General features: G+C 58.1%; 1 protein-coding gene across 1 annotated transcript in view; it reads right to left on the bottom strand.

Annotated features, from left to right (window-relative positions):
* Nucleotides 1-25,291, bottom strand: part of FOXK1 (forkhead box K1) — a 47,518-nt gene extending 22,227 nt beyond the window's left edge. Inside the window, exon 1 of the mRNA XM_037137927.2 lies at nucleotides 24,698-25,291. Within this exon, the coding sequence (XP_036993822.2) occupies nucleotides 24,698-25,245 (548 nt within the window). The 5' untranslated portion in view covers nucleotides 25,246-25,291. The remainder of the gene's footprint in view (nucleotides 1-24,697) is intronic.
* Between the last annotated feature and the right edge of the window lie 362 nt (nucleotides 25,292-25,653).

Genomic DNA, 25,653 nt, shown 5'->3' with positions numbered 1-25,653 from the left:
CTCTGTACCCACGGACAACAGGCACCCTTCTTTTCCCTCAAAAATCTGGGCAAACACGTGCGCATTATATGCAGCAAAATATGGTACATTTTTCCAGCCTCAGTTCCCAAGGCCGCCTCCTCCAGGGAGCCTTCCTTGAGTGTCTGGCTTGTCCCCTGTGCCCCCCTGGAGGGGCTCAGGCCCCTCTGAGGGCAGGCTGACCTGACCACATGCTCCCCAGGATAAGGGGGAGCACCGCCAGTCTCTCCTCACCACACACAGCACACACATGTCCACGCACGCAAGCGAGAGGCCAGCGCGCACACCTCCTTTTTCACTTAAAGTCCCCCAGGAGGCGAGTGCAGAGACTGCTGGACGGCGCAAGGCAGGAAGTTCTCCCCAGGATGCTGAGTGCCATGGTGACGGGAGGGCAAGCATCTGTGGAGCCTCCAAACCAGAGACGTGTTTAGACTTTTTCGATCCCAACCAACTTTGCAGGGATGAGAACACACCCCTGCTGCACTGAGCAGAGTCCACAGGGCGAGGAGCCGGGAACGTTCGGTGGGAAGGAGAGGGCCCACGACCGCACAGAGCACCGGGGGTGCCGACTGCACTGTGCCAGTCCACGCCCACGGCGTTTAAAAAGGGAGGCTGGGGCGTGTCTGTGTGGTGGTTGGTCGGCGTCTGCCTGCTCCAACGCTCGTCTGAGTGAGAGGGAGTTGCACGCGGAGGCTCCCCCCACCCCAGGGACAGCTGCCTGTGGGACTCTGGCACCTCCGCTGAGGCGCCCGGCACGTTTCCCTGTGAGAGAGCCGGGCCGTGGTCACAGCTGACACACCAAGGACGCCTCTGCGGAGGATGTGGGCCACCTGCTCCGGGCCGGCTGAAGCCCCGCCCCTTCCCAGCACACCCCCCCCCCCCCCAGCCGATTGGACATGTCAGAGCCAACTGCACGGCCAAGAGGGAGCGAGAAAGCAAAGATGTGTCCCCCCCCGCCCTTCACTCTCGGGCGGCTACAATAACGGAATCAGCCCACGTGGGTCCAGTGGGAAAAGCAGCCGGTCCAATCACTGTGGGTGTCTCAGCAAAGCTGCACCCCACACTGGTCTAAGGTGCTGTCTCTGCTCTAGCGAAGGGAAATGGGGGGCTCCCCATAGTGTTCTCGGGGGCAGGAGGAGCTGAGGACTAGAGCAGCAGCCCCCACCCTCCAAAGGAACCTCAGATTTAAACGGCAACACTGACCCACAGGGCCGTGCCCTCGGGAGCAGCTGGAGAACAGCGTCTGCAGAGGATTCGGGTGAAAGGGCGCACCAGGCGGTGGGCGTGGCACGCCTGCGTGGGAGAGTGCAGAAGGGGGGCGCCCACCCAAAGCCCACCTCCCTTCTCCATCCTTCCCCCACCCCATGTCTCCAGCGGAAAGATACCACTTCCCACCTCCCTTGAAGCCAGGGATGAGCAGGGAAGAGTGAGCCGCACCTGCCAGACAAGCCTCAAAAGAAGATGCTACGGCACCTGCCCATCAGCCCTCCCGCCCACTCTCACGGGGAGGTGAGCTGTGAGGACGGTGCTCCAGCAGCCACGCTGCTCCAGGGGTCGTGGTGGGATGGGAAAACAAGGCAGCTGAGCGGGCAGGGCCCTGGGACACACCCACTCACACACGCACTCACACACAGGGCGGTGCAAACCTCTTACCCTCCACACGTCCCGGATACAACAAAACTGCTTTTCTCTAGAAAGGAAAGGATGTCATGGGCAAGTGTATCTCTACTCGGGGGAGGGTGGGGCGCTCCGGGAGCCCCTCTTGCAGAGCTGTGATCAGTTTCACACCCACAAAGTCAGACCCTGCAATACCCAAGGCCCTCAAAAAAGATTAAGGAGCAGAAAACGCAGGGTCACCAAGTGTCTTTGAAATGAATGGCCATGATTTTGAACAACATCTGCTTGAAAGAGGGAACAGGAGGTGGAAAATGCTTCCTGATTCCTACCGGCCCTCGGTGGCTGTGCGGTGGTCACCATGGCAACCAGGACACTGGCCAGCAGGCACGCAGCCACCGACTGTGGACGGACAGGGACACGGAGCGCGGCCGGGCCGCTGCCCAGCACTGGCGTTGCTGCCCCGCTGCAGTTCTAGCCACTGATGCCTCGCAGAGACGGTCCTGGAGAGAGTCGGCGGCCACCTCTGGACACTGGACACAGAACCGCTTTGAAGAGACCGGTGGAGCCGATGGTCTCAGGCGACGCCAACCCACCAGCTCTTTCGCTAACTGGGCCCATCTGGGTGGGGCAGCACCCAAGTTGTCACAAAGAAACCCTGCTGTCCTCGCCTCGTTCTGGGAGGGGAGGGAGGCTGACTCCAAGGGAGAGGACGTTTTTCACTTGGCGACACCAGGTGGGAACCGGCCCAACGCAGCCTCTTGTCCGGGTCCCAGGGAAAACCGCGCGGCAGGTCCCTCTGGCCAAGGAAGCGCCCCCAGCGCACCTCTGAGCCGAAAGGGGAACTCTGGCACGTCTTTCGGGAGTTTCCAGAACGACGGGCACTGAATGATACCGGGGTGGGGACCCTGGGAGGGAGGAGACAAAGCTCAGTCTGTCTCCTTGCTGTTTGTCTTTAGGTGGCAACAGAGGTGCCACCAAACTGTCACTGGGCCGTGCCTGCCTCCTGTGCCCTCACCTGCTCAGCCCGTGTGGGACGGGACCAGACCCTAAACCAGGGCTCCACCCCAGCACCTCCTCCACAAGCACCGCGGGCTGGCCCGGGGCTTGGAGAGGCGGGGGCTGCGGGGCGGGGCGGGCCCACTGCGGGCACAGGGCTGCGTCTGAATCGCAGTCCCACTGGGAGCCGAGACCCCTCCCCCGAAAACCGAGGAGCCATCAGACCTGCCTCCCCCGCGGGACCCCCAATGACCCACAGCCTGTGTCCGTTGAGCTCAGTCCCTTCCCAATGCCTCTGCTGCCCCAGTGGCCCCAGGCCTGGCAGTCTGGGGGGACGGGGAGCAGGCCACCCTGGCCCTCACAGGTGGGGCTGTGCTCAGGCTCGAAGGTCCGGAAAACCTGTGTGATTCGGTCTCACGACTACAGGGCCACCCGAGGCCAGGGCTATGGCTGTTTTCTGGAACCGCTGCCTGCAGAAGCAGGCCCGGCTGTCACAGGCAGTGCCGCCTTCTGGTTGGAGCTGCTGGGGGGCTGTGGGGAGTTTTGGGGGGTTTCCGCAGTGCGAGGCCTCCTGGGGCGCATGCCCGGGGTCGGGGCGCCTCTGCGCCGCCTCCCGACCGACCGCGGCCAGGTGTGGGCCGAGGCCTCCCTCACAGCAGTGGTGACAGGTGCCTGGCACTTCCCAGCACAGGTGGTCAATTAAACGGAAACTGCTGGGCGCACGACAGCTGGACGAGGGCAGGACACTGAGCCCCGGAACAGCCCGGCTCACAGGTTCGTCCCACCCACGCACTCGGCACTCCCCAAATGACCCGCTGGAGCCAGGGAGCCCAGGTCCCGGTTGGCCGGAGTTGCGGGGGACCTGGGTGGGACTCTCCACGGTGGCGGGGCCGTGCAGGCCCTGGTGGCAGCAGGCGCAGTCACACCTGCACCTGTGGAAAAACCACCGTATGTGCGGGCCACCGTCTGCTTCCGGGCTGACACTGTCCCACTATCACCCACGTGGTAACGGGCGAGGGAAATGGGGCGAAGCCCCCCCACAGGGGCCTCTCCCAACGTGTTTGCAGCCTCCTGCAAATCTCCCATCATTGCAAATCTATGATGTCAACAGACACGAACTTTCTCTGTTGACCATTTAAAAGTTTAAATAGGTAGCATGTTAAATTAGTAAGGCAGGTAGAGTTTTTTTTTAAGCCACAAATTTACTTGGATGAGTTACCTGGACAAGGAATTGGATCAGGAGCCGAGACGTGACGTTTATTAACAGGGGTCCCGGGGAGTGGGCTGCTCCTCAGAAGCGTTCACCACGTCCTGCTGGCTCACCCCGGTTTTAAAATGAAACCTCGGTTTGAGTTCCGCAGAAGTCACAGATCTCTGAGCATGATTTAAAAATAAAGGTTGCTCCTTGTCAACTGGAAGGGACCAGAGCAGAGAGCAGGGGCCACACCCTCCCCGCCCCCACCCGCACCAACCGCTTTGGGTCCGTGCAGCCTGGCAGGTTCCTGGAGCAGGTCCGGCCACGCACGCCCATGGTGCCCTCAGGGGCGCAGACAGAAGGAAGGGTCGCCGAGACTGGCAGGCCAGTGAGGCGAGGGGACAGAGGCCCTGGAGGTGTGTGAGACGCCAGGCAGCTGGTGCACCGAGTCAGACAGACGGACACGGCCACTTCCCAGGGGACAAGCCTCCACCCAAGTCAGAGCAGCAACTTGGTTCTGCCCCAAGGATGGGGGGGTGGGTTCGACCACCTGCTGGCAGCGCCGCCTCCTGGGTGGCAGGCAGAGGGGCTGGAAGGCGCCACTTCCCTCCTCTGGAATTCCTGCTGGGGGGGGGCGACCTCTGTGTCTCAGAGAAACAGCCGGTCCTCAGCCCAGACTTCCCACCATGTCCTCTGTCACACTACATGAGAAGCAGATGCCCACGCATGGCCCTCGTCACGTCTCCATTTAAAGTAGCCACACATCTGAGACGGGAACTGAACACCAGGGTGCGGGGCCTGGAGTGTTGGGCTGTGGCAGTGCCTGGACTTCCCCTCCCCCATCCTGTCTCCTGCACAAGGGCAAAGAAACCAGGGGCTGACAACAGTCCAGCCCACCCCGTTGGCCTGACTCCGGATGACTGGTGACAGTGCTCTGCTTGTGTGCTCCATCGCTGACCCCGGCTCCGGGCGCGGCGCCCACCAGCATCCCTCCACACATGCAGCTCCTCTCCTGGCGCCTGGGGTCTGTCAGCTGCCCCTGCAGGCCCTGCCTTGTTCGAGACCCGAGGGCACGTAGAACGAGCCCAGCTTCGTCCAAGGCCCAGCTCGCACGCCCCCTCCTCCCGGAGGTCGCAGGCTTCCTCACTGTCTGCGTGTCTGCACATGGTGTCCTAGGCCTGGGGGGGACCCAGCCCGCCACAACCCACAGCCGTGTGGCCTGGGGAAGGGATGTGATCTCCAAACCAGGCCCCCTCTGTACAGTGTGGTGGTGCCGTACCTGCCCTACAGGGTGATGGTGACAACTGGACTCCAGGGGTGTGATGCCCTAGCCCAGTGCGGGCGACAGAGGCCAATGTACACGCAGTAGCACAGATGTGTGTGCACCGGTCTTTTCTCGCCCAGTGGCCGCCTCAAGAAAATCCTTGTACAGGCTGCTGGGGACGCTGATTGCATTGCTGGCCTCCTCTACCAACCCCCCACGGTTCAGGGGCCGCGGAATCAAGCAGGCCTCTCCACCCTCTTCACCTGCCGCGATGTCTGAGGTCCACTGAGAGCCTGTATCCTCCTCTATCCAAGGTCCTGCCCTCCTCCATGTCCAGACTGGCCTTGTCTTGCCATAGTAACCGCTAGTTGCTCAGTGAAGTCCGTCTCTTCTGCAGGGGCACGTGGCTCCGTGGCATTTCCCAGCATCCTGTGCAGTCCTGTGTGCCACGGACTCTGGTTCTCCCGGAGGGAGTGCGAGGGGTGAAACAAAGCGGAGCAGGCCCAGTGTGTCCGAAAAGGGCGTTTCTTGCCTCTTCTGTCCTCCTTCTGGCTCCCCAGGAGGCGAACGTTGGACCTCGAGATGTCCCGGAGGCTGCTCGCACGGTCCTCATTTTTTTGGATTTTTTTCTTCTTGTTGTTCTGATTGGTTGATTTTTGCTTCCTTATGTTTCAAATAATCGATTCGATTCTCAGCCTTATTCACTCTACTGTTGTTTCCCTGTAAATGGTACTTTATTTTAATTAGTGTGTCCTTTGTTTCTGCCCGGGTCTTTTTTATGCTATTGAGGTTCTCACAAAGTCCCTTGAGCATCCTTATAACCAGTGTTTTGATCTCTGCATCTGATAGGTTGCTTATCTCATTTCGTTTAGCTCTTTTTCTGGAATTTTGATCTGTTCTTTCATTTGGGCTGTGTTTCTTTGTCTCCTCATTTTGGCCGCCTCCCTGTGTTTGTTTCTGTGTATTAGGTAGAGCTGCTTTGACCTCGTGTCTTGGTAGTGTGGCCTAATGTAGTAGGTGTCCTGTAGGGTCCAGTGGCACAGCCTCCCCATCACCCAAGCTGGGTACTCCAGGTGCGCCCTTCATGTGGGCTGCATACACCCTCCTCTTGTAGTTGAGCCTTGGTTGCTGTCAGCAGGTTAATGGGAGGGGTTTACCCAGGCCAATCACAGCTGCAAGGACTTGCTGTGACCACTGACCACCAATCTCTGCCATCTGTGGAGGGTCATCTGTGCAGGGACAGGGTGGTGGTGCTCTGTTGTGGTCTGTGGCTGCCCACCGGGTGCACTGGCCCTGGGTTTCCCTTGTGGTGCAGGCCAAGGTCAGCCCCAACCTATGTTTTGCCCAGGGCCACCCTGCCTGAGCTGTGGAGCCATCCGACATGGCTGCTACTTGTGCTGGGCTTGGAGGTTCCCAGGCGAAGCCAAGCTGGGAACCTAGGCCGGCTGCTGCCAGTGCTGGGCCCGGGGCCCCTTAGCTGCTGCTTGTTTGAGAGGATTTAGGAAGTTGTGCAGTGTGAGCCCAGACCAGCCATTCATATGGAAAAGCAGCTTGGGTGGGACCCCAGTTGGGTGGGGTGGAGTCTCTGGGGGTCTCCAAGGCGGGTCAGACAGCATTGGTCAGGTTGCTGGGGTCTCAGAAAAGGGACAATAGCCTCTGCTCACCCTGATGCTAAACACGTCAGTCCCTCCCCGCGCACCACTGGTGCCTCTCAAGCTGCCACCCGGTGCTGGATCTCGGAGGAGTGAGTCTGGGTAGGTGAGTCCCTGTGTGGGCTCTGTAACAGGAACTGCCTGGGCCTCCAGCAGTTTCTTCCACCGACTCAGCCTCCACTGCTTTTTGCAGCCAGAGGTTGTGGGGACTTACCTCCCTGGCCCCGGGGCCCTGGGCTGGGGGGCCTGGGGTGGGGCTGGGACTCCTCGCTCCCGAGATATCCCTCCCGAATTTTCATCCACCACATGTGAGTGAGGGACCAGCCTGTTCTGTGCCTGTGCCCCTCCTACGGGTCTGGATGGCTGTGGTGTAATCCTTGTGGATTCAGAAATCAGAATTCATCTCGATTTCTGACCTTCCTGAGTGATGGCTGTTCTACATCTTGGTTGTAGTTTTGATGTGGTTGTGCGAGGAGGCGAGCAGTGTCTGCCTAGGCTGCCATCTTGACGAGAAGGTTTTTTTACAATATGATTTTTAAAAGTTGTTTCTTCTGCCCGTTTTTCCCTTGGGTGTCAGAAGGTCACTGGCACCACCACCTTGCCCAACGCACAGGCGAGCAGTCGAGGGCGCGTGGGCAGCTCCAGTGACTCCACATTGGGGGTCGCTGTTACAGGGTGGAATCACACTGACCCCACGTTCAAACCTAAGGCATAACAAGCAATTTGAATTTTTTTAAGTCATGAATTAAAACTTTGTTGTGGCACAATTAGTTCACAATTAACCAAATTTAAATTCTTTAAAAAAATTTTTTATTGATTATGCCATTACATTTGTTCTATTTCCCTTCCTCTGTTCCCCTCCACCCTGCACACCCCTCCCCCACCATTCTTCCCCCTTTAGTTCATGAACACGTGTCTCAAGTTCATTGGATTCTATATTTCCCATACTATTCTTGTCTTCCCCCTATCTATTTTCTACCTACCGTCTATGCTACTTATTTTCTGTACCTTCTCCCCCCTTCTCCTCCTCCCACTCCCCTGTTGCTAACCCTCCATGTGATCTTCATTTCTATGGTTCACTCCTGATCTAGCTGTCCTTTTATTTTGCTTTTGTTTTAGGTGTGGTTGTTGATAACTGTGTTTGCTGTCCTTTCACTGTTCATCTTTTTTATCTTCTTTTTCTTAGGTAAGGCCCTTTAACATTCCATATAATAAGGGCTTGGTGATGATGAACTCCTTGAATTTGATCTTATCTGAGAAGCACCTTATCTGTCCTTCCATTCTAAATGAAAGTTTTGCTGGATAGAGCAATCTTGGTTGTAGGTCTTTGGTTTTCATGACTTGGAATACTTCTTTCCAGCCCCTTCTTGCCTGTAAGGTCTCTTTTGAGAAATCAGCTGACAGTCTGATGGGAACTCCTTTGTAGGTGACTGTCCCCTTAGCTCTTGCTGCTTCTAGGATTCTCTCCTTCATTTTAATCTTGGCTAATGTAATGATGATGTGCCTTGGTATGTTTCTTCTTGGGTCCAACTTCTTTGGGACTCTCTGAGCTTCCTGGATTTCCTGGAAGTCTATTTCCTTTGCCGGACTGAGGACGTTCTCCTTTATTATTTGTTCAAATAAGTGTTCCACTCATGGGTGTTCCTCTTCCCCTTCTGGTACCCCTATAATTCGGATGTTGGAGTGTTTAAAGATGTCCTGGAGGTTCCTAAGCCTCTCCTCATTTTTTTGAATTTTTGTTTCTTCATCCTTTTCTGTTTGGTCATTTTTTTCCTCTTTCTGGTCCACCCCTTTGATTTGAGTCCTAGTTTCCTTTCCATTACTATTGGTTTCCTGTGCATTTCCATTCATTTCAATTAGTTTAGCCTTCATATATTCCTCTAATTTGTGACTATAATCAACCAGTTCTGTAAGCATCCTGATCACCAGTGTTTTGAATTGTGCATCTGAAAGTTTTGCTATTTCTTCATCGCTTAGATTTATAGGCTCTGGGGCTCTGAGTTGTTCTTGAGCCATGTTTTGATCTGTTCGTGCCTGTTAAGTAGGAGGAGAAGCACTTTGGTGTTTACCGGGGCGGGGCCACCCAGGTCACAGGTTTGTGACACTGTATGTGGGGGCGGGGTCAGAGAGGGAGCAATGGCGGTCCTCTCCACTCGCCCAGTCCGCCTCACCGCTTTCCCCCGCCTGCTTATCCGAGAGCTAATGTGCGATTCTGCCGCCCTGTGCCAGTCGCTGGGGCCTGCGCCATGTGGTCTCAACGCTCACCTCTTCACTGGTTTATCTGCGTACAAACGCACGACCGACTGCAGCCAGCCAGCAGCGCCTCTTCCCTGTGTCCGCTGTGTCCGCCCGACGCTAGCCCGCACCTGGTATCCGCGCCCCCGGTTGCCTGTGCATCGCCCCGGTCGGGGATCTTTTTTGCCCGACTGGCTCTGCTGCTGGTTTCGCCCCTCTCACCGGTTTAGCCGAGTGGTCCATTATTTCCGGACTCCATATTCAATTTTCTGTGTGGTTTGGTTGTGTTTATTGTTGTTAAAACTTTATTGTTTTTAGATTTGGTTGTGGAAGGATGAAAAGTGTTCCCACCTACGCCTCCATCTTGACGGAAGTCCCAAATTTAAATTCTGAAACTCCTTGGTTTTGATGCCCAGCAGACCCCACGATGCCTGGCCACTGAGAGCCTGTGAAGTAAACGTGCTGTGCCATGTGTGTGGGTGAAAGCGGAGTCCTCAGGGGAGGTTGGCGGCGGTGCTGGGTCGAGCTGGAGATCAGGCAGCACCCGGCGCCCCTGCCTCAGCCTCGTCCACTCTGCCTGCTCAGCCTACAATTCATCTGCACAGAGTTACTAAGCGCTGTGAGGTGCTGGGCCCTCTTCTAATAATAAAACGAATGACAGTTTTTCCTAGAAGACGGGCCAGGCTGGGCGCATGCACAAAGCAATGACCTTGCCGCTGCAGGCGAGGGGTGGGAATGACCAGGAGCCTCGGGGAGGGCGCAGCGGACCTGGTCCACAGCTGGTGGGCAGGGCGGGCCCTGCGCCAGGAAGGAGTGAGGAGCGCACAGGGGCCCGGACCGCCTGATCGAGGTGCTGGGGATGCAGGGCCTGGGTCCGGGGCCAGCGGCCGGGACTCTCTACTAGAGGCTGCACAGGACCACCACCCACCCCCAGACTAGCCACGAGGGAGAAGCCAGGAGAAGCAGCCCCCTCTGTGCCCCCTGCCGCCCCCCAGCATGCAAACACACAGGTGGGGTGCCGTCACCACAGACACGTCAGGGAGAAAACGCTTCCCTGGACCACACGGAGGTGGGAGTTGACTCTATGGGGACAAACTGCTGTTTTTATGACACCAATTTATCACACTTCGGTCACCTTTGGTGTCATTCTCTCACATTAAATTCCACACTAAACTGGAAAAAAAATGACTGTGGATAACTTAAGGTCACGTTAGATTTTAAACTGTCCCACGGTCCCCAAGGGAGCGGTCCTTCCACCCCGGTTCACTAACGGCCGCCTCCCTCCCCCCAGTGAGCAGCCCTGGATGACACAGAAGCCGGCCTTGAGTGCGGACTCCCGGCCAGTTTTCCCAGCCAGGCTGGGAGGGGGGATGTTAGCTGGCGACCAGACAATGTTTACAAAGCAGGGGGGCGGGGGACGACTCACTTAGAGACCTCTCTGCAGTCCTGGATAAAGCCCCAAACAAAACACAGGACGCAGAATCAGCACCGAGTGGAGTCTGAAAAGGCCTTTATTTGGCTTAAGACTCAGGCCTTCAAAGCCGCGGAGCTCACATCCAGGAAAGCAGAGCTGGGCGGAGGGAACGCCCTCGGTTACTCCCCAGGGGCGGACAGTCCCGCCCCCACTCACGGAGCCCGCGATGGGTGGGGGGCAGAAGAAGGAATCCCACGGACTACGGTTAAAACCAGCGCTCCCGCACACCCCGGGTCTGGGTACACTTCAGGAACCGCCCACTGGGGGAGACCGGGCCGTGAGACAGACCAGCAACAGCGAACAATGGCCCGGGGACAGGGCAGGTTTCAGCGGCCTCCGGAACGCTGCGCGGGTTCGATTGTCATGTAAAGTGCATCCAGCCCCTGGGGTTTCTCCCCGCAGCCGAGGGCCTATTCATCGGATGGTTTTCTCCGAAACAAACAAAAAAACCTCCCAAAACCGAGCCAGACACTCTTGCCCGTGGTACCTGCCCCAGCCCTCAGTCCCCACTGACTTCTGCCTCCTGGAGGGTTTGGGGCGGCCCTGTCCACAGTGCCATCGGGCTTGGTAAAGCCGGGAAAACAAATGCACACAGCACAGGGGACCCAGGGAGGGGACAGTCACTCCTTCCTGGAGTCTGGGCCTCGTCCCCCCCTCGGGGGGGCTCCCCGGGGTGCGGCCGTCCCAGGGGGTCTGTGTCTGCCCTCAGGGACCCAGGCAGGGCGCCCAGTTCTCATCTTTACCAAGACACTGCAGTGGACTCCAGCGAAGGCGAAAAGCAGCTAAGTTATTTTCCACATGAGGTCTTGTCCCGAGCTGCTGGACTGCTTGTTCAAGTTCAACAGCACTACTTGTAGACCCTGCAACAGCGACGACAAGGACAATGACATGGACGATGACATGGACGATGACAAGCATGAGAGCAGCGGGGGTCTCTGCAGCCCCCCGAAGGGCTCTGCTGGGAGGGATGGCTCGCGCAGACGGTGGGCCGTGGGCAGGGCTCCCAGGCTGGCCTGGGCGTCACCAGCTGGGACCACGGGGTCACATGGGACCTCACCCCTGGTCACACAGTCCCTGACGCCTTGCCCTGTGATCCCCCCGACCTGGGGGTCAAGGACCCCCGAACATTTATGCACCCTGGATACAGTGCTGAACCAGGAGAAACTCCATTCTGCGCCGGGGCAGCGTGGGCATTCACTCTCTGCCCCAGTCCCGGCTTCCGGGCGAGGGAAGGCGGGCGCGGAGGGTCCTTCCCCAGAAGGCAGGTGGGGACCACGCCGCCCCTCCTGGCCTGCCTGCCACTCGCAGTGTGCGGAGTCCTGCTGGGTCCCTGGCCTCCCCCTGAGCCCTCCCCCTGGGGAGGCCCGGGCTGAGCTCCCACCGCCCCCATCTGAACAGACAGGAACACAGAAGTGGTGCTTTCAAGTCCCTGAGCGAGGGGACAGTCACCTGCAGCTGTGAAGTCCGAAACACAGAGTCGCAGCTCTGACTTTGTGTGTGTGTGGCGGGGGGGGGGGCACAGGAGGACACAGAACGGCTTGGAACGGCTGCCGTGGCCGTGGCTGCGGGGAGAGGCGCGCGGCACTGGTCTCGTCCGCACGTTCCTGCTTCCCAGTTTCTGTGAGCAGGGTCTGCACGGAGAACACCGAGCAGCCTGAGACGGTAAGGCCTACACCGGTAAAGAGCAGAAAAGCTACAGTGTACGTTGTGTTTTCTCTTAAAAATTGGCTCCTCCCAACACAAATGGCGCTGCAGAGTCCTGACTCCTGAGACGTTCTGTGGTTCTAAAGACGACGTGTCCTCAGTGCCGCCTCTGCGTCCTCGCTCTCTCGGTCTGGAACCCGTGATGAGCGCCCAGCCAACCAGTGCCCAGCAAGCGGCGCGTGACGTGACGGAGCATTTTCTCCAGCCGGTGGCGGTGCTGTGACTCGTACCAAGTTCCAGCAAGTGCAGCGGGTCCCAGCAAGTGCCGAGATGGTGCCAGATAAGTTTTCTCGTCAAAATGCGAGGAGTACAGGGTGGGACGAGTTCTGAAGCCAATGGGGACTGAGGCGCAACTACATTCATTTTGGGAGGGAGGGAGGAAGAGAGGGAGAGAAACACCCATGTGAGAGAGAAACATCCATCAGCTGATGCTCGTATGTGCCCCAACGGGGGACGGAACCTGCACCCCAGGCTTGTGCCTGGACTGGGAATCGAACCAGCGACCTTTGGCTTTGCGGGATGATGCGCAACCAGCTGAGCCACACCAGTCAGGGCTCGTTCGGACAGATGAGTTCTCCAAAGAAAAGTGACTGTTAGCCTTTCACCCATTTTTTTAAGGTATCTTGTCAAAAACACGTCATACTTCCCTGACGACAGTGAACGAATGGAATTACAATTCCGAAAGCCATGAAAAGACAAAGACCAGAAGGAGTCATCGCACAACTTCTTACCATCGTGGGTTAGAAGTAGGAACAAGAATGAGCGTCAAAGCCCGCGAGTGTCAGGTGACGGTCCAGTCCCGGAAAGGTGGCGGTCTGCTGGCAGGTGGGCGGCCCCCGAGCACAGGCTGAGGGTGTGACGAGGACCCCGGCACATGCCGCACGTGAGGGTGGCGGCACAGCGACGCCGACCCCATGCATGTGGGGCGGAGAGACTGACACCCCGGGGAGAGCCGGCCTGATGCTGGCTCTGCAGGAAGGCCCGGGTCTGGTGCAAGTCTGGGAACCTCCCACCCCTTCACCCCCGGGCACCCCAAGGCTGGGACGGGCACTCGCGTTCTGCTGCTGCCTGGCAAGGCCGGGAGCTCAGGGAGAGCGGCTGCAGGTGAGCCCCAGCCACAGGGTGGGGGGTCAGGGTGGGAGGAGGTACCTCGGGCCAGGTGCGCCTGGAGGTCAGCAAGGCCCTGGAAGGTGGAGGGAGCCACCGTGGGCAGAACAAGGGGGACCGAGGCCGCACGGCAGGGAGGCTGAGTCACGGTTCCTTGTGTCTGACGGTCCACCCGTGAAGAACCGCTGGGAGAAGTGGAAGACACTCGCTGTTTAATGAAGAGATGGCGGGACACCGTCTGTGTCAGTGACCCCTGCCCCCCCCCACAGCTGGACACTGCCGTGCCCACGAGCGCCTGCGAGTGTGGACAGCGGGGAAGGAGCAGGAGCTGCAGCCGCGGGAGGAGGGGGGAGGGGCGGGAGGCCGCAACGGCCTCTGCAGTGTGTTGTTTCTCCTTTTTAAGAAAGGCTTAAAAGTGCAACAACGTGGAGGCGAGTGCTAATTCTTCGTGGGCACACGGACACGTGCTGAACCACCCTCTGTCCTCTCCCCCGTCTGTGCAACGCCCCGACGCACACGCGGGTGACGGGGCCCATTCTGGGCTTCCAGCTCCAGCTCGCAGCTCCTCCTTTCGAAGGGCCCCCGCCCCAGCTCGAGGCAGCGCTGTCCTGCCTCCTGCACAAGTTATCCAGACGGCAAACCCTGGGCTCCTCTGATCGAGTCTCTTGTGCTCGAGCTCCCCTTCTTCGGAGGGGCAGCAGCTCAGAGAGACAGGAGCACACAGACCCACTATTCTGCTCTGATCACACCACCCTGTGGGCGGGGGGGGGGGGCGGGGTCCTGGTGATGCCTCACCCCGTCTCCTGCCGGCACCGCAGTGTGGCCCTCCACGGCACCCTGGCGGTGACTGTGCCTGGCCAGGGGGCGGAAGGCCCACTATTCCACTGTGATCAGCTCGCGGCACTGCAACGTCCCCCACGACTCTCACTCCTGACCCCAGGTGCCTTGTGGAGTGACCACGGTCCCTCTGAGACAAGGTCACAGTAACAGCAGCGATGACAACGGTGGTGCGGGCACGTGGTGAGCTCTGTGACACACCACCTTCGGTTTGCCAAAGCCTCGCGGTCACCCCAGAAGCGGGGCGTGCGCCCACACGCGGACGAGGAGACAAGTGCCTGAGGTCCGCTCACTTGCCCGAGGGCACCGGCTGGGAGGCGAAGCCAGAAGTGTCCAAAGTCACTCGTTAGCTGGCTGTTTCTGCATTCACATCTGTCGTTTGTTTACTCATTTTGCCAACTATTTACAGGGTGCCCCCGATGTGCCAAGCAGATTGGCAGGTACTGGGGCTGCAGGAGTAAACCCAGGAGAGCAGAGTCCCCCCCCACCCCGCCCCCAACACTCAGAGTGAAGCAGATAAACACAACCACCAGCTCCTCCGGGAATAGTGGGACAGCCTGACAGGGACCCTGGGTGCCAAGTGGTGCTGCCCACGGGACCCCCACCTCGGAGAGGTACCTCGGAGGCTGAGTTAAGTTAGTGGCTTTTTGGCAACAGCTGTATTTGCTCTGAAATGCCTCCTGTGCATTTCTGGTCAGACCTGAAACAAGAAGGGAGCTCACTACAGTATTTACGGTATTTATGGTATTTACGGTATTTACTCGGTGCTACTTGGAGGTTCCAGGCAATTCAACGAGACAGCAAAAAGAAATGAGACATGCAGTAGTGGAAGAGAAAGACAAAATAATTTTTATTTGCAGATGAAGATCATGACCTAGAAAACCCATGGGAAGAGTGAATGGAAAACTGTTACTAAAACCAGTGTGACTGGATACAAAATTAGTGTTTCGCTCGGGCACCGAATTGCAACAGTAACTTCTTAATGACAAAGGAAAAGCAGTGATTACGCTGCAGAAGCCCAACAGCCCTGAACCAGCCACCCACCGGCCTCTGTGGGAGACACCAGGCACCTAAGTGGCACCGTGAGGGGGCGCACAGCCCCCACCAACAGTTCAGAGACACTCGGCCTGAATCTAACCAGGATTTTGTCAGGTGAGAGGAGTCTAAATTGAGAGACACCCAGTAAAATAACTTCTGCTTTGTTTTAAAAATGGCAAGGTCAATCAAGATGAAGGAAGGCTGGAGAGCTGTCCCAAGGTCTGAGACAGGAGAAAGGACAACCAAACGCACGGCTCTAAGTGTGGCCGGGCCCTGGGCGGGTGGAGACGCCACGGGGGTGTCGAGGTCACGTGACACCTCCTGAGCGTGATACTGGGACTAAGGACACAGAGGTGTCCTTTTCCTTGGGAAACACGCTGTGGCGTCACAGGAAAGGGCACGACAGACGTGACTCGCCCCCAAACAACGCGCACACCTCAAAAGCAGTAAAGCAGACACGGAGGAATCAGGAATCGATGAACTCGGGCTGAGAAGGGCCAGGAATTATTTACACGAGTCTTGAAACTGGAAGCTTAAATTTTTTCAGAATGAGAAATTAAAAAAATGAATTAGCATTATAAAGCCCACACCAAACAGGAAAAAAAAAACCAGACATGCACACCCAGAGCCCACCTTCCTGCATGAAAACACCGACCCTTTAGAAAACAGAGAACAAGGAGCGCAGACCCCACTCACAGCGCCCACCCCGCCCCCCACACACAGAGGGAGGATCAAACGGAATGCACCACCAACACGGTTCCACACAGAGGACACGAGCAGCGGGGGCCGTGGCGATCTCAGTGAGACGTGTCCTCGGGGCACAGGCGGACGGTCAGGGCGGGGGTGTACGCACTGCTCCTGTGAGCGGTTTGCGGTTAGGGGTCACCACTCGGTCTGTCTCAGCTGAGCAGCCAGGCAGCATCTAAGTATGGCTGTTCCGATAAAACTTTATTTATAAAAACAAGAGTCTGGCAGGACTTGGCTCACAGAGTATACTTTGCTGGCCAGATCTAAATGGGGCTGAGCTGAGCTTGTCGGTCCCCAATATCTCCCCTTGTCCCTGGCACCTCACCCTCTCCTGGAGGGGCCCTGCGCCCAGCTCTGGCCACGGGCACAAGAGCAGGATGAGAGCTGCCACCTCTGGGGCTGCCCATGGACAGCGCCCTCCTCCCCGCCCCTGCAGGGCCGGGGCAGAGCCAGCTGTCCGGGCAGGGAGAGATGTCACCATGTCTGGGCCCGGCCCCACCCCACCCCCGGTTCTCCATGCAAAAGAGGTGTTTTCTGGCCACTGAGTACAGACACCGACTTTGGAACTGTCCTTGAGCAGGAGGCTGGCATCTCTCTAGAAGGGCCAGCAGCCTACAGAAGATTATATACAGGGCCCAAGGTTATAAAACATAATGCCCCTTTTTATTACAAAATCTTCTATCACAAGATCGTAAGCATGGAATTCTGTAACACAACACTGTCACGCTCAAGCACACCACAGGACATTTTAGGTGAAATGTTGAAATTAAAAGTACAAATTACTGCATCCATACTATGACCCTACCGACCACCCTCAAGCAGGCGTCATTCTGCCAGATGCCGTACATGAATGAACACTCACTCAGTCATGCTGAGCGCTGTGCTGGTACCGCCCGTGTGACCCTGTGTCCTTGTGGGACTCACGGCTTCCTGAAGGGACAGACACTACTCCACAGTCACCCTGCAGAGTGACCAAGCACACTGACAAATGCCACCGTAATGAACAGGTGTCCACGCAGACGGCAGGCAGGACCAGGCAGGCCAACGAAACAAGCGCACACTGATGTACGAAGGCCTGTGGACATTCGCTGGGACGGAGACCAAGGCACTGCCGGGCAGAGGCTGGGCGCACGCGCGGTCCCTCAGCACCCAGCCCGCACCGTGAACCAGGCTGTGAAGGGCCATGGGGTCTTTTTTGAATCCCACCCCTACAGCCAATCTGGACCTCCCCCCGTCCACCACCCACAGGAACCACCTCTCAGGGGTCCCTCGCTCTCCCCTGGGCCTTAATAACTAGGTGGCAAGGGGACATGGGACCTGCGTTCTCACTAGTCTCTGTCCCAAGGGCAAAAACCAGAGACTGCGGTCACCCTCAGCAGCAACAAGAGCCCCCCTCCAGACCATGCTGGCTCAGCCTTTTTCAGCTGACAGCAAAGTGCAGGAAAGGCACTTGTGCCTGGAGGTGAAAGGGGTCGACTCAGGCACTGGCCTCACCCAGGAGCCCGGGGCTCCACAACCTGATTCGGGGTCAAGGACACCTGGCCTGAAAGTGGCACGTGCAGCCACTGAAATTAACTGGAAAACAAAATCCAGTTCTTCGGGCACATCAGCCACACACAACTAGGAATACAGAGAAATCAGATCACAGGGGAGAAGTGGGGAGGGGTCTCGGGGGGGGAAGCTTGCTGAGGGCAGTCCAGGACCGGATTGGCTGGGAGCTGAATGCTTCCAGAGCACATGGAATTATGGGTGAGATGCTATGAAATAAAGGAAGGGCTCTCTGGTTCTCTCGGGCTCTCCTCTTCCTCAAGGATGCCGGGATGACTGTGCTGCACGAACAGGATCTTGGATGGAAGGAACTCCGGGTGTGGCCTAGGGCCGGGTGGGGTGGTTCTTCCCTGGGGGTTCTGGCAGGGCGTGTTGGGAGGCAGCTGCCTGCCATGCTTGCAAAGCTGTGTAGCTTTTGTACAGAAATACGATAATTAGAAACTAACAGGGAAATGCTAGGAGAGCCCAGGTATTAGAGTTTAGCCTTGTTGATAGGCTTAAACGAGTAATGCAAGTGGAAAACTGTTACTGCAGAACTGTGAGGCTTTTCAATAAAGACTGCTTTCCTTTACCACCAAACCTCTGCTTCTGGATTTTTGCCTCGAGGGCAGCAGCGGTGCCCACTGCTGTCCGTCCACCCACACTGGGCGGCACAGACACAGAACAGTTCCACTGCAGAAAGTTCCGAGCTCTCTATGGGACCCCTGCTGGCGAAGCCTAGTGTGAGCAGGCCGGGAAAATTGGTCCTCACCACGGTTTACAAAGAAAGCCGACTATTCCTACCCGGAGGGGGCGGGGAGCCAGGCCAGGCTGCCAATGTCCCCGGTCTGTATGGCGCCCAGGCGGAGGGAGGTGAGCAGCCTGGGGTGAGTCACTGTTCCCAGCTTCGGGGGTATACCTGCCAAGTGACAGGACTTTTGGGTCCCTCAGGGTGGGGAGGAGGAACACAGACCTGCACAGTTTGCCTGCCACCGCCTCCAGCCCATCCGCTCTGCCCTGAGTTTCAGCAGATTTCACCTGAACACTCTTTCCAAGGCAGTTTGGAGTTACCGTTCGCTGCCTCTCCTTGCAGCCCTGGGGCCCTGGCCGCATCTAGGAGGCTCCCGGATTTCGTCAGCCGACTGGAGCCCAGGCGTCTCTGGAAGGCTCTCTCAGGCCCAGCCCGCCCCTGCAGGTGCCGCTCTCTGAGCTGGAACCACACGTGCTCACGGGTGCAGGCGAGTCAGCCTTTCTCGGGTTCTCCCTGCAGCTCCCCGACACCCAGCTCACACAGAGGCCTGGCTCCAAGTTCCAACAGGAAGCTGTGAAGTGGTTCTTGAACCCTGCAAGCTGCCCCCAAACCCAGAACGTCTGTGAGACGAGGCCATGCAGCCGTGGGGGAGGGGGAGCACCGAGCACGCCCACTGTGACAATGTCCGTTTGGAAGGTGAGCATCTCCTGTTCTTGTGACGCATCACAGAAAGCAAAGCTTTTTCAGAATAGCCAGGATCGTTCATCCTCTGTTGAAATACGGATTTACTGTGAGGAGGGGGAGAGAGAAAGTTGTCCACTGAGCAAACTGCCCGCCTGCTGGGGGGGGTGTGCACGCTTAGCTAAGTGGCCCCTTCCTCCGGAGTGTGCCTGGGATGGTTTCAGAAGAGATCCCAGCAAGGGCTCTGCCACAAAATCACGGGGTCACGGCGTCCTCGAGGACCGGCAGAACCCCCTGTGCCCATCTCCCCCTGCCTTCTCCTGGTGGCCCCACACCTGTGGCTGAAGGGAAAAGGTGGGGCTGGCATCTGGGAACGGGGGAGGGGCAGGAAGCAGGCCCTGCCCCTTACATGGCTGTGGGGAGTCCCGTCTGAAGGGATCAAGAACCGACACGCACAAGCACTAACCCTGAGCCCAATCATGTCACCCAGTGCTGATAAGGCCAGTAGCTGTCATCACACGACTTCTTTACTTCCATGGAACGCAGTGTGTCACTCAACTCTTAAAGCAAAGTGAACGATTCCACTACATGGTAAAGCCCGATCCTTCAGGTGAGTGATGCACTCAGAAGGCCAGACGGAGCCACGGACTTTACCACCACGGCACAAAAAGGCCAGCGAGCGGGCTCAGGTGTCGCCTTGCAGCGAACCTGTGAGAACTACCGGCTGGCGGGTCTGTGGGGACGCGTCAGAGCCAAAGTGCCAAAGTGCTGCTGTCTGAAGGGCACTGAGGTGCTCCTCAAGTGACAGTGACATCCGCATGTGAGGCTGGGTTTTCTCTGCACATCCACCAGAACCTGACCAACCAAAAGCAGAAGCGGCAACGAGATGCCAGCTACCTCCTATCCTCCCAGACAGTAAAGACTTTTACAAGAAACAAACACCTTCTCAATTTCTTTTGCTTTGCAAAATAGTTAACTTTCGCAAAACTTAACTATTTTTGCGAAATGCTGGTTTTGAATGGGTTTATAATGGCTATTTTGAATAGGTTAACTTCTCACATGGGGAGGGTGACAAACCAGCCGCCCATCAACTAAGGCTCAGGGTCCTGCCCCGAACAGCTGGCAACCTGCTAAGAGTAAACGCAGGTGGACACTGCCTAGAGGGAACCTCGCTCCCTGGGATTTGGGGGGAGGTGAGGGGCAGCCCCTAGCAACACCAGGCCCCTCCTGGGGTGCAGCGTCTGCCCCGAGCTGGGCAGCCACGGAGGTCTCAGCGGGGCACTGGAACTGCCCCCCCACATATAGTGGGAAGGCAAGGCCTCTGAGGAAATACTCGGAGACAAAACGTTACAGACGACGGAGGGCAAGACATGTCTTCTTCCCAGGGATCTCCTCCAAGAGGGAAGCCACGTGGCCGGCAGCTCCTGCCTGGATGCTGTAGTGATACATCCCAGTAATCAGCCACGGCCGGTGCGAGCAGACCAGCCGAATACATGGTGCCCGGAGCCTCGGGCTGGACCACACCCAACATGCCTGCTAGTTCCCTGTGCACACCCACAAGGTACGTTCACACACACACATCCCATTGTTCTTCCTTTTTAATCACTGGCAACATGGGACAAGAAAACTAGAAACTCTTGAAAAATGAGAGTAGCAATGAACATTAACCACAAAGTCACTCAGTGAGTCACAATGCAAAGGTCTATTTCCAGGAAACCAGAGCGAAAGCATTTTATACAATCCTCTCGCTTTAATATGAAATGCTTTAAATGTAGGGTAATCGTGGAAACGAGGTGTTGCTGTAATTGGGGTGCCATTGATTCTGTAAGTCTATCTCCTGACATTCACAAGACGTGCGAACAGTAAAGAGTGAATTTTTGTATGTCCAAGCCAGCTGCTTGCCTTTCTTTTCAGGATGCAATTCAGACGCGGCTGGGGCTTTTTCAGAACCTAACAAGGACACCGTGGGAGCTGTCCCCGATGCCCTCCCAGCCCTGCCCGGTCCTGTCCCCTCCGCAGTGACAAAGGGTTCTGCAAACAAACTGCAGTTCAGCTGCACACACACTACGTGACGGACAGCATCCTCCTCAGAGACGGATTTCTAGAACACACTATAAATCGACTCCGATGGGTCATCAGCCCAAACTCTGCAGGTGAACTGACTACACGCCAGAGACAGTGGTATCTGCCACAGTACTGGCTCCCAGGGACCGGCTCCCAATTGGCTACACTCCCGGGAACCTCCCTAAAGTAAGTTTCGGACGGGACCACAACCTCACTTTGGGCGAACACAGGTGACACGCAGTAACTGCCGACTGGCAAGGACCCCAGCCTGACGCAGCTCCGGAGAGAGCGGCCGTCTCCTGTCTCGCCCCAGCAGGCCGGACTCGGGCTGGCGCTGGTCTGCGAGCGGCGCGATCCTGCAGAAGGTACTGCAGCTCCGGGCCAGCTGCAGCAGTCCCGTCTGAGCATGGCTTCCTTGGGGGGCTCTTCTGCTTAGGTTTGACCTCCTCTCTCTGTGTGTAGCACCGCTCTGCCCGGGTGTCTGGTGGGCCAGGCCCGAGCACCTGTTGCCAACTTGGTCTCCATGTGTCCTGGCTGCACATTAACCCGCACAGATTGAGACACGTCAACATAGCGCAGCCATCTTGCCTTGTCACGGCTCTTTCCAGCCCGCGTGAGAGCCCGCCCAGTCTACCTGGCACATCTAGTTTCAGCCCCTGGAAGCAGGCTGATCAGACACCCTCTCTGGTCCAAGTGCAAACCCGGCTCGGCCACCTGCCCACCTCTGGACAGACAGCCTAGCATGGTGGCATCGGGTCCCCAAGGGCCTGGGGGAGAGAGGCCAGGAACACAGTTCCTGTTTCCCAGGGTGCACTGGGCCTGCACTTGGTCTAAGGCGCTTTGCAATTTCAAAACAATTTCAATCTAATAACTGCTTATATAAAAGTTAGTAACTAATTCGATATTCTTTGAGTGACCAGTTGAAACAGTAATGAGAAACTATTCTGTATGTTTTCAGAGGGCCTAGAACAATTACTTATGGTGTAAAAGCTTTGGTGGTTACCATGAATCACTGTTCATCATGGCCCGCATGTAGGAGCCACGAGCCACGGCATCTGCCACTCACAGCGGGACCCTCAGAGGGCGGAGTGTGCGAGCACCATGGGGTCGGGGCTAGAGACTCCAGTGACACCGGAGGCAACGACCAAAACCCACTAAGAGAGACTTGGCCTCCACAGCCTCCCCACAGACACATGTGCCACCCACGGCCGAGGAGCGCTTCTGGCAAAAACACATCAAAGCTGAGCCTGATCAAATCTCTGGGTCCAATCACCAAGTGACAGGAATGACAGGGGGAGGACGTGCTCACCAGACACGATGGGAATCCAGTCTGAAAGCAGACTGGGGGAATCTTATGGGGCAGGCAGATTCACGCCCAGGTCACACGGAGGAATCTCAGTGTCTGCGCCCGCTCAGCCCCCACCCCCGCCCAGTTCCGATGCAAACGAGGACCCTCGAAAAGCTCATGAGGCAGTAAGGGAAATCCCAACGCTGACTGGGTGTTTGCTGATAGTCAGAAATTGTTATTAATTTCTTAGGCGTGATAATGACATTGTGGTTAGGCTTTAAAAAAAAGAATCTTTATCTTTTATTGAAGTATTTACAGGCAGAGCGATATAATACTTGTGATTTGCTTTCAAATAACTGGGGGCAAGGAAAGAGACGCATGGGGACAAAGATAAAGTCGGCTTAGCCTTAACGTGAGAGTTGTTTCAGCTGGGTGACAGTGTGTCCGGAGAGGGCGTGCAAATAAGAAAGCACATTTCTCATGCAACCACAGCGCACCAAATCCAAGCCTCGTCAACGGAATCCCACAACAGCAAGGGTTTTAAATCTGTGGTAAAGAGACTATTGACATCAAATACTAACAGCAAAACTGGGTACCAAAGCCTGAGGGGAACACGATAATTATTGCCACTCCCTGAAAGTGACAAATCGACAATGTCAGAGGGATGAAAATGTACCCATTCCACTGCCTTGCTCTGAGTCCATTGGAACCTTGCTTGGTTTCCCTGGGAGAGGCCAAGGGCCCTGACTCAACTCTAAAGGGCTTTTTTGACAGCCCCCTGCTCCGTGCGCGCTGCAGTTGAAGGTTTCTGACAGCGTAGAAAGCGCCAACTGCTCACAGGCTTGTCACTGTCTGTGAGTTTCCAGAAGCAAACAGCCCCTTCTAGCAGGGCACACGAGCATCCACCTAAGGTCCCTCCTCCTGCACACACGCCCTGGGCTTGCACACTTGACATCTCTGCCTACAGGGATGCCGCTCCGAGGCACAGCCGCAGGCAGGTGGGCACAGCAGGGCAAAGCGCCGCATGGGGGGGCACAAGGAGCAGTCCTGGCTGACAGCTCCTCCCCAGTGCTCTGGGATGCGCCTGGCTCAGACCTCGGGGTCTGAGGGAGTGAACCTGCAAAGCACGGTGAACACCAAGACCGAATCATAGGCCACAGCCTTGCTCTGGCCTATGCAGCCAATGATCAGAGGACGCCCCTGGCTAAGATTTCTTCCCCGTGAGTTAGAGAAAACGCTGGTGCCTTCGAGATTCGGTTAGGCCCGGGTCGGTGGGCACCTCTCCAACAGCCAGGCAGGCTCTCGGACCACAGGGCTGCCTCACACAGCAGAACTTGAGTCACATCAAGTGCATCAGCAGCAACAGGCTTCCAAGAGCCTCCGGGCAGGGAAGGGAGGGCACTGTTCGCCTGAGCTTGCTCACAACAGGAACGGCTGGTGCCGAGATGTATGTGATGGCGTGGAGGTTATGGAAACGACAGGACTGGATACTGACAACCACGAGGTAGAACAGCTTTAATTATTCACCAAGTCCTGATTTCCCAAACACATACCTTTCATGCTTGCAAAACGGAGTGAGTCATTGTTGATGTTGCACTTGAAGATTATTCAACACAATATTTACAACCACACAAGCCAAGACCCTAGGAAAGGAGCAAGCTCTGGCCCTAGGTTTCACCCCCCCAACCCCCCCCCCCCCCCCCGAATTCAGGGAGCTCATAAAAGAGTAATTAGACGGTTAGGACGACTCTGGAACACGGAGCGCGCTGGAGAAAGGAAAACATTGGTGAGGAGTTAAAGAGCAATTACTATGACAGAAAAAGAAAGTGCCTAAAGCGGAAATGAGTAGTTAAATGGGTTTTCTTCTGATGTCGGGAAAGCAGGGATCTCTGGGGGAGAACTGCGCGCGTGGGAACCGGAAGAGGGGAAAGTGAGGGAAGAGCGGAAGGGACACCGGGATGTGGCTGAAGCTCCCGGGCGTCAGCGGCCCTGCCACCCGGCTGCGCCCTGCGCGGCCTCCGCGCCTGCGGTTCTCCTTTCCTGCTCCGGGGCCCGCCGTGTACCCGGTACTGTGCCCATCCCGGGAACACCGGCTCCCGGCCTGTGTCTCCACGCACACGGAGGAAGGCACCCTCGGTCTCGTCCCTTCGGCCTCCCTCGGACGGAGCGTCCCCTCCCCGCCTAATCGCCGCGGGTCCTGAAGGGGCCCCTCGGCTCGGGCCTTCCGGGGGAACCCGCACCTCTCCCGGAGACACCACCTGACGTGGCCCGTCTCGCGCGCGTGCGTGGGTGACCTCTGGGTCCGGGTCCGGGTGGGGACGAGGGCGACCCTCAGCAGGGGGTCAGGAGTCCCCCTGGGCCCGGGCTGGGCGGGGTCAAAATCGACCCCAGTCCGCGCCGGGCAGGGGTGGGGCCGGGCTGGGCCCGCGGACCCCAGGCAGGGCGGGGTGGTGGGCGTTGCCGGCGGGGTCGGGGTCGGGGTCGGGGGCGGCGCGCACTCACTGTTTGGGCAGCTGCAGCGCGGGCGCCCCGCGCCGCTGGAAGGCGCCGTCCACGAAGACGCCGTTCTTGCCCAGGCAGCGCAGGAAGAAGTGGGGCTCCTGGAAGGTGAGCTGCAGGTGGCGCCGCGAGATGAAGCTCGACAGGCCCATGCTCAGGTCCACGGAGCCCTGCGACGAGTTGCGGCCGATGGTGACGCTGGGCTGCCGCATGAGGAACTCGAACTCACGGCCCTCCAGGCGCGCCAGCGCGGGCCCCGGGCTCCGCCGCACCGAGTCGGCCGCCGCGGCCACCGCGGCCTCGCCCGCCGGGCCCGAGTCCCCCGCGCCCCCCGCGATCGCGCCCGGCGGTGGCGGCGGCGGCGGGGGCTGGGCGGGCGGCGGCGGAGGCGGCGACGGGGTGGCCGCGGGCCCGGAGGCCGCCGGGGCGGCGGGGGCCCCGGCGGCGGGGAAGGCGGCGGCGGCGGCAGCGGCGCACAGCACCGGGCTGCAGGGCGCCGAGCGCAGCGCCAGCAGGGCGCGGGCCCCGCTGTCCTCGCCGACTTCAGCCATGTTCGCGCAGCTCCGAGCGGCCTCCGGAGGCGGCGGCGGCAGCAGCAGCGCGGCGACAGGGGGCGGGGTTCGGTGGGGCTTCGGCGCGCCCGGAATCCCGGGCTGGATCGCGCCGCACGGGCGCGGAGCCGACCGGCTGCGGCCCCGCCCCGCCCTCCTGCCCCCGGGCTTGCGGTGGGGGGGGGGGCGCGTCTGCACTGGCCGCCGGGCCTGCCCCAGGGCGAACCCCTCGCCCACTGCCCCGGGCTGTGGGCTGCCCTTTCTTCCGTTCTAGGGGGGCTGGAGAGGGAACCCCTGAAATGTCAAACTGGAAAGTGTTGGTCCTGGAACAAATGACCTCAGCAGTTTCCTAGGCCCCAACTACTCTGTTCTCCAGTCCCGAAGTATGAACGTAGTTAAGCACCCACG

Source organism: Artibeus jamaicensis, unplaced genomic scaffold, assembly GCF_021234435.1.
Source record: "Artibeus jamaicensis isolate MK-2021 breed Jamaican fruit bat unplaced genomic scaffold, CSHL_Jam_final scaffold_3151, whole genome shotgun sequence".
In the NCBI taxonomy this organism is placed as follows: domain Eukaryota; kingdom Metazoa; phylum Chordata; class Mammalia; order Chiroptera; family Phyllostomidae; genus Artibeus; species Artibeus jamaicensis.
The sequence above is the reverse complement of the archived record's forward strand: the minus strand, read 5'-3'. Positions and strand labels throughout refer to the sequence as shown.